The 8,471-nt window shown below is 51.6% G+C and overlaps 1 protein-coding gene across 2 annotated transcripts; it reads right to left on the bottom strand.

The window, feature by feature from the left end:
• Nucleotides 1–2,252: 2,252 nt before the first annotated feature.
• Nucleotides 2,253–7,055, bottom strand: KLF4 (KLF transcription factor 4). 2 transcript variants are annotated; one of them, XM_082841950.1, is made up of 5 exons: nt 6,465–7,055; nt 6,232–6,352; nt 4,591–5,581; nt 4,336–4,500; nt 2,253–3,321 (listed from the first exon to the last, which is right to left on the bottom strand). In XM_082841950.1, exons 1-5 carry the CDS (start codon nt 6,467–6,469, stop codon nt 3,146–3,148), a joined length of 1,458 nt encoding a protein of 485 aa, XP_082698076.1. In that variant the 5' UTR covers nt 6,470–7,055; the 3' UTR covers nt 2,253–3,145. The 2 variants fall into 2 exon arrangements, with proteins under 2 accessions (XP_082698076.1, XP_082698075.1); XM_082841949.1 differs by having other exon boundaries at nt 4,336–5,581.
• Nucleotides 7,056–8,471: the final 1,416 nt, after the last annotated feature.

Here is an 8,471-nt window from a genome sequence, read left to right as displayed (position 1 = left end):
CTGACTTACCTGGACTTTCTTATGTGTAAAGAAATTATATGTAAAAGTCGTGAATCTCCAAATATGAAATAACATTGCTTATTTCTAAAAACGAACAGTTTTTGAAAGGAAGAGGATTAATCCCCACCAATCCTACTTGAGATGGTGAAGGTTCCTGTTTTGTTCTAACAAACCCAAACAAGACGGTAGGAGTCAAACAGGTTCTCAGGTTGAAAGAATATTTTGCTGGAAAAGGCATTTTGTTGGAAAAGAGAGAGACTGAAAGTCTGTTGATGTGTAGGAAATGCTATTGTTAATCCTGTGTGTGTGTGAGCACAAGTTAAAATCTAGGACATATAAAATTAAATGTCATGAGAAAAATGTAATAAGCAGGCATCTCAATTATTAGGTGGTCTTTATTATACAGTATAAACGGCTCTGTAATGCAGTAATAACAGTACACCTAGGAGCTCAGAACTGATAGGTACTAAAGTAAATAGTTTAGCTATTTGTGCATCTTGAATAGTTTTGTCCTGTTACATTTTTGGAAAATCTTCCTCATTTTAGATACTGAAGCTTTCTTATTCAGGTTAGAAAAAGTTAATGCAAGTGATGTTTCCCTATGACATCAGAAAAATTTGAATACATTTAAAATGTCTTGATATTTTATGAATGACGTTTCTTCTACCTGAGATGATAGGCACTTAGTGAATATGAAAATGGTAGAACTTTTTGATAAACACTTTCCATACACAAACTATGTGCCAGAAACCTCTATATAAGAGAAAGGTGGATTCCAAGAGCAGGAACCACAAGTTAATACAAAAATAATGTATTAGAATGTAGGCTTTTTGTTTAAATAGCTTTAATTGCGCTTTTTAAAATAAATAGCTTTTCATTGCGCCAGTACTCTTTTTAAAGCGTTTCTCCATTTAAAATAGACACTTACTTGGGAATATTTGGAAACTAGAAAATTTAATCTGAGAAAACCAGTATTAATATTTTGGTGTTTCCTTCCAGTCTTTTCTCTTAATTTTCGATTGCTTCTCTCTCTCCTTCAATGCACACACACATTTGAACTTATACAATTGGAATCATACTGTTTATAGTCTTATATCCTGCTTTTTCCACTTAACATACCATGAGCATTTTTCATGTCATTAAATATGCTTTGAATATGCTCTTGGCCACATAAAATTCCATCCTATTGATGCACCTGTTTTCTTTTAAGCTAAGACACATGCCATGTTTTCCAGTCGTGCTGGACTCTTAAAAGCCAAGGAAAATACTTTCTGTTGATCCACCATGAGCCTCTTATGAATTTCTGTTTTTCATTCCATTTATAAAATGTACCCACAGTGCAAACACACCTCTGAACACTAGCTATAATGTATAGGTAATAAGCAGTCTAAAGAAAATGTCAGTCAGCTTCTGTCTGCTTGACAATGTTAATTAGTCACCCACATTACCATTACAAATATAGTGTCAACAAGTGTCACAAATGCTTTTTCCATTTTGTGACAGCCACAAATGAACTTCAGATTCTCGGGTATCCACCGCAAAGTTTTAAGCCTTAATAATTTGAGAAATATGCTACCAACTTACAAAAACAGCATTTAAGATCTACTTGAATTTACTTTACACTTGGTTTTGTGACTGAGTCATTTTTGCCTCTTTAGTTTCAGTCAGCTGAAACAATGGGGCTGGCTTATCTTCAGAGGACTGACGAAGTTTTAAAAATCTGTCAGAAACTTTGGTTCTGCCCTCTTTGGGGGCTATAACTAAAAGTAACGTATCTGTTACACAAAGCATAAGTGAATCCTTTAATCCTCAGGAGGGCACTGTGGAACCATGTTCTTTGGGGTTTTCCACTGTGGGGAGGTTCTTTTGTTACATAAATTGTTCTGAGTGCAAGGGCAGGCCTCGAAAGAGAGATTTTTATATTTTCATTTAATTTTAAAGAAAAACCATAAAGATCTTTTAAAATGTGAATGGGTATAACTACTCTTATATTAAACTGAGCAAACTGAAGAATTATTGAGCTCTTTCTACCTGGAAGTTCATAGGTAGGGAAACTGCTTTCATGCACTTTTTAAAGTACATTTGAAAGAGGAACCTGAACCAGGTAAGGTTTAGTCTTTAAAAAGTCTTCTTTTAATCTGTCGAGATAAAGTTGGCTTTTTGGTGTGCTTTTCACATGCCTACCCAGTGGGTTTAAACTGCAATTTCTGTTATGTGCTTTTCAAGGGGAAAACCAAAAACCAAAAACAGTGTTCAGATAAAATATTATAGGTTTATTTAAAACTTAATTCTCACCTTGAGTATGCAAAATACAAACTCCACAAAATGTTCATTTTTTTACTTTGTAGTTTACAAATATACAAAATAGAAGTTTGCTTAAATTTATATTACATATTTATTAAGGCAAGGAACTATATAGAAAAAAACATTTGTTCTGCTTAAGGCATACTTGGGAATAAACCATTGTACAAATTATTGCACATCTGAAACCACAGTGCATAACAGACTGTCTGCATAAAAAGGTTAAAGTAAACCAGGTGTATTTACCTGACTTAGGTCATAAATGTAGATCGGAAGACAAAAATAGATTTTCCTTGTCAAAGTATGCAGCAGTTTGAGAACTTTGGCCTCATTTGGTACCTTTAGAACCAAGACTCACCAAGCACCATCGTTTAGGCTATTAAAACACATTTTCTGTACCTGAATTTCTTCCTCTTCTTCTAAGATCGTAATAATGGCTTTTAGAAGGCAAAGAGAATACAAGGTGATCTTTATGCTTATATTGCATCGAAACAAGTCAAGGGATTCTGGTCTTCCCCTCCCCCCCAACTCACGGATCTAATTTATACCCTGATATCCACAACTTCCAGTCACCCCCTTGGCGTTTTGTAAGTCCAGGAATATATATTCAAGTTGGATTTAGAATTGGAATGATAGAAGATCCAGTCACAGACCCCATCTGTTCTTTGTCATTTGGTTGCCTCATGTCTCCTGATTATCCATTCACAAGTTGACTTGTTGGGAACTTGACCATGATTGTAGTGCTTTCCAGCTGGGTTCTTCCCCTCACCGGGAAGACAGTGTGAAAGGTAAAAAATACTGAATGCTTGTCTGGCAGTGTGGGTCATATCCACTGTTTGGGGATTTAAAAGTGCCTCTTCATGTGTAAGGCGAGGTGGTCCGACCTCGAAAATGCCCGGTCGCACTTCTGGCACTGGAAGGGGCGGTGCCCGGTGTGTTTGCGGTAGTGCCTGGTGAGTTCATCTGAGCGGGCGAACTTCCACCCACAGCCGTCCCAGTCACAGTGGTAAGGTTTCTCACCTGGAAAAGGAAAATAAAGCCACTGGAAGCGATTGTGAAAGAATTAAGAACTGGCCGTAGAGGCCAGACATTCAACCAACTCCCCAAGCACCCCATTCCGAAAGGATCCAGGGTCTTTATACCTCTTAAGGCCAGATTAAATTTTAGATCGTAAAGCAGGAATATAGGAATTTTTTGCTCTTTTTTTTTTTTTTTTTTTAGGGGAAGTTAGATAGCTTATCACAGAGAACAAAGACCACTTAAACCTATACTTCTGTTGGACTAACGTTTTCATTCTTTTGAGCTAAGATATCGCTGTGGAGGAAGTGAATTTAGAAACTATGGCTGCTAGTGCCTCTTCCTGGTCCAAATCAGTAATATCCTATCCCACTAGAACTGGTTCTAGAAAGTGACAGGAGGCTACTTTTCCTGTACCAACATTATTCATGACTGCTGTGCCTTAGTGACCTTATATACCTACTTGCATCCACAAACAAATTCTCTGCGGTGACAATCTTAAACCAGAATCTCCGCAAGCCTAACCATTAAGTCCTTGGGATTTAAATAAAACCTAATTGTTAAGACTAGAAAGGGGGAGGGGTGAGACTGGGAAAGGAAAAAAAGCAATAAAAATAGCCTAGAAAACAAAAAACTGATTTAAGAAAATGCCATGCTTTTGCGCTGCAAAGTATAATCTCTTTTCTTTTTCTTTTTTCCTTCTCTTTTTTTTGCCAAGTATAATTTCTTGATTACAAGGGCAATGGTTTGCTCAAGCTAGAAGAGGCCCACATGCAGCCTGGAACCTCCCTGCCTTTCAAAGGCCTAACAAAACTGCATTTTCATGCACTGACACCATCCGCCCAGCGAAAGGCTCCTGAGCAATAGCAGGCGCCGGTTTGCTTCCTCTCCTGGGGCCCAGGGGTGGAGGAGACAGACCGCGCCCCACATCGCAAGGGAGGCCCCGAGGAGTGTCCGTAGTCAGCCGGCGAGGCTGGACACCAGCCCCCCTCCTTTCCGCGGCTTCTGGCCTCCTACCTGTGTGGGTTCGCAGGTGTGCCTTGAGATGAGAACTCTTCGTGTAAGTTTTGCCGCAGCCTGCGTAATCACATGTGTGAGTGGCCGTCCTTTTCCGGGGCCACGACCTTCTCCCCCTCTTTGGCTTGGGCTCCTCCGGCATGCAGGAACCGGGTGGCATGAGCTCTAGGGGTGAAGAAGGTGGGGTCAGCGTCATCCCGTGTGCCCCGCCGGGGCGGGGCTCCCCAGCCCCAACCATGAATCCCTGGGACTGACCTTGGTAATGGAGCGGTGGGACCTGCGGCTGCAGCTGGTCGGGCAGGAAGGGAGGGTAGTTGGGCCCCGGGTGGGGATGGAAGCCCGGTGGTAGCGGCAGGGCAGGATGACAGTCCCTGCTGCTCAGCAGTTCCTCGGCACCCAGGGTCGGGGTAGTCCTGCTGGGGAGCTGCCGCCCCAAGGGAAAGTCGTGCGCAGGAGGCCGGTGGCCATTGCTGAGAGGGGGTCCAGTGCCTAAGTGGGCATCTAGGGACCGACCGACGGTACACGAAGAGACAGCCTCTTGCTTGATCTTGGGGCACATGCGCGGCGGCCCGCCGCTGTAGGGCGCCACCACCACCGGGTGGCTGCCGTCCGGGCTGCCTTTGCTAACACTGATGACCGACGGGCTGCCGTACTCGCTGCCAGGGGCACTCAGCGACGCCTTCAACACAAACTTGCCCATCAGCCCGCCACCTGGCGGCTGCGGCTGCTGTGGTGGAATGTACACTGGGTCCAATTCGGGCCGCAGGAGCTCGGCCACGAAGCCGCCGGAGGGGCTCACGTCGTTGATGTCCGCCAGGTTGAAGGGCGCTGTCGGAGGGGGTGCAGACTCCCGGCCGTAGAGGAGGCCGCCGCCCGTGCTGCCCGGCGCCACGCCCGGGTCGCCCCCGGCCCGGATTGGATAGCTGAAACTGCAGGTGGAGGGCGCACTGGCAGGACCGCTGCTCGACGGGGAGGACGAGGATGAGGCTGATGCCGACGAGGACACGGTGGCGGCCACTGACTCCTGATGGGACAGCGAGTTGGAGAGGATAAAGTCCAGGTCCAGGAGATCATTGAACTCCTCCGTCTCCCTCCGGGGTAAGAGAGCCGGGTTGCTGCTGCCGCAAGCCGCGCCGACTCCGCCACTCTCCAGGTCGGTGGCCACGGTCGCCGCCGCCAGGTCGTAGGGGCGGCCGGGAAGCACCGGGGGAAGTCGCTTCATGTGGGAGAGCTCCTCCCGCCAGCGCTGCGGGAACAGGACGCGAGAGAGACCGTCAGTGCTGTCCCTAACTGCCATCCAATGTAGTGGTGGGCCCGCCGCGCCTACACCGCCTAGACACGGGGACCGGGCAGGCAGGAAGCGCCCGGGGACTACGGGTGCCAGCGCTGCAGTCATGGCCCACACCCGGGTCCGAGAAGAGGCGGTGCGTCGATATGGAGGATGTTATGTTGTGTCTGCCCGATTGCGTGTTAGCCAGCGCCGCGGCTCGCCAGCCTGGGTCCCTCCCCCGCCAGATCCTGGGGACGCTCCCGCCGCCCCGGAATTGGGACACCGAGGCTCTCTCGGTGCGCCCTCGCCAAGGGGACGCCTACGCGCCAAGCTCACTCTGGCCCAGCCAGCGTCTGGGTACACAGACACCTCCCGCCCTGCCGCTTGCACGCTCCGGGATATGTGCGGACCCGGTGTGCACCCCCGGCGGCTCCACAGCGTCCGGACCACACGCATGTACAGCTGAGACAAGGGCGCGGAAGCCATCCCGGGAAGGCTGCGGAGCCTGTGCGGTGGCCACTCCTCCCCGTCGTCCGGTGGTTCTCGGTGACCCCAGGGCTCCGCCCGTCCCCACCCCAGCCACAGAAGTCCACCGGAGGATCCCAAAGGCCCGGAGCAACACTCACGTTATTCGGGGCACCTGCTGGACGCAGTGTCTTCTCCCTTCCCGCCGGGCCGGACGCGAACGTGGAGAAGGACGGGAGCAGTGCGTCGCTGACAGCCATGTCAGACTCGCCAGGTGGCTGCCTGCGGGCCGGGTGGGGAGTACACAGGGGCAGGAGTCAGGGGCCACTCTCGACTGCCACTCTGGCGCGTCCCACCGGCCCTCACCCCTCCCTGCGCCCCGCGCCGCACCTACCTCATTAATGTTGGGCCCCAGAAGATCCTCGGGAGTCCGAAGCAGTGGGGTACCCGAACCCCGAAGTCAACGAAGAGGGAAAAAAAGGAACTTAGAAACGAAGCCAAAACCAAAAACCCCAAACTGCCCGAGATCCTTCTTCTTTGGATTAAATATAAAAGGGAGATGTCTTTTTAAAAAGTTCCTTTGTATACAAAAGTTCTTAGAAAAGTTGTAAACTCATAAAGATAGTCAGCAAGGCGAATAAAAGTAGGTCCGGTGGCCGGGTTGCGCTCTCTTCGACTCAGCAGCGTCCGCCACCGCTGTCGCGGTCGCCGCGGCTATCGCCGTGGGCGCTGGGGCTGTGGCCGGAGTGGCTGGCGGGCGGCGCCGCCAGGTGAGACTGGCCGCGCTGGCGCGGATCTGCGGACTGGGCGGCGGCGCGGGGCGCGGAGTCCGGGGGGCTGCGCGGGGCGCTCGCGGCCATGGGCGCTGGCCGCGGGCGGGTGGCTGGGTGGGGGGCCGGAGGGGCGGGGAGGGGCACTTGGCGGCTCCCGGTGCCGCCGCCGCCCGCCACCGCCTCTGCTCCCCGCGCGCCCGCAGCCGCGCTCGTTCTCTCGGACCGGGGAACTGCCGGCGCCCGCCGGCGCGCTCCTTACTTATAACTTCTTGGCTCCCGCCCTCCCCCCCGCCTCCTACCCGCTGTGTGCTGGGGCCCGCCGCCAGGCCCCGCCCCCTGCCTTTCTTCTCTCCTCCCTCCCGCAGCCCCCCGCGCGTTGCCGTGGCAGCTAAATAAACAAACTCGGCGCACGTGGGGGCGGGGAGGAGGGAGGGGCGCGGGCGGGGCCCAGCGGTCTGTGACGCCAGCCCGGCAGCTGGCGGGCAGGAGCCGCGCTGACGCCGGCGGCGGTGGCGGCAGCGGGCCTGGCGTGGGGCTCTGGGTACGGGGCGCGGGTCCGGTCGCCGCGAGACCAGGACGGTCGGTGTCGCCATGGGCGTCTCCTTGGGTTCGAAGTTCACGGTCGAGAAGGCCGGTAGGGGCGAAGGGGGACGGTAACGCGCCCCCCACCCCAGTCCCGGGACGCGCTTGTCGAGCTGTCTGCGCTCTAGAGAAGAGCGCGATTATCCGCGTGACTCCTTTAGCCCGGGTCCCTCTTATACGCACTCAGGACCGCGGCTCTAGGGCCCGAGCTCCAGTGCGGGCGTTTGGCCTTGCCTTGAACGGTTCTTCGCGGGCTCTTCTGCCGGATGGGGGTGGGGGAACAGAGAAGAGGCGGGTGCCCAGCGCTGCGTGGCTGGGACCGGGAGCCTAAGAAGGCCGGAGGAGGGGTGTTCCCCGCCTGGAAAGGGCGGAAAGAGGCCGGAATTGGAAATGGAGCTACAGTTTTGATATTTGAAGGAGCGAGCGAGGGAGTGAAAGGGCTCAAGAGTCACTTTGTGAGGTGGGGGAGAGGAGAAGGGCGTAAGGCGTGGGGACACCTTTCAAGCTGGAATCTCAAAGCACTTTGCAAGGCACGCAACTCTCCATTTTATGGATGAGAAAACTGAGTCAGAGAGAGGTGAAATGGCGAGGTAAAGGTCAAACGGCAACTCTCCCTTGGCTTAGGCTCTGAGCGGTCAAACCCACCGAAAGGGACTTAGCTGGAAAGTGTCCCCGTGCCAGAAAGTGGAACGGTGCGCTGGGACCCCGATTCCCGAAAAGGGCACACGGAGCTCGCGGCAGCCGTGCCTGCCCACAGGGCAGAGAAGAGGAAACGGCGGTCGTTATTTCAGTCTTCTAACTGCCTCCCCTCCCCCACTCCCCCTTAGTTTGTGATCAGTAATTTTCCAGCCGGGAAATGTTTTCGTCCTCATCTTCTCTGCGAACAGCGCTGTTTTTTTTTTTTTTTTTTAAACGTGAGTGTGGTGTTCGGTATCGCTTTCTAAACGTAGGCTTGCGAGGTGTTTTGTTTGGATTCAGGCGAGCACAGGGCTCCGCCCGCCCTTTCCACCGAGCCCCCTTGTCAGTAAACGCGGCCGGTCCCGTCC

Source organism: Leucopleurus acutus (genome assembly GCF_964270905.1).
Source record: "Leucopleurus acutus genome assembly, chromosome: 7".
Classification (NCBI taxonomy): Eukaryota; Metazoa; Chordata; class Mammalia; order Artiodactyla; family Delphinidae; genus Leucopleurus; species Leucopleurus acutus.
The sequence above is the reverse complement of the archived record's forward strand: the minus strand, read 5'-3'. Positions and strand labels throughout refer to the sequence as shown.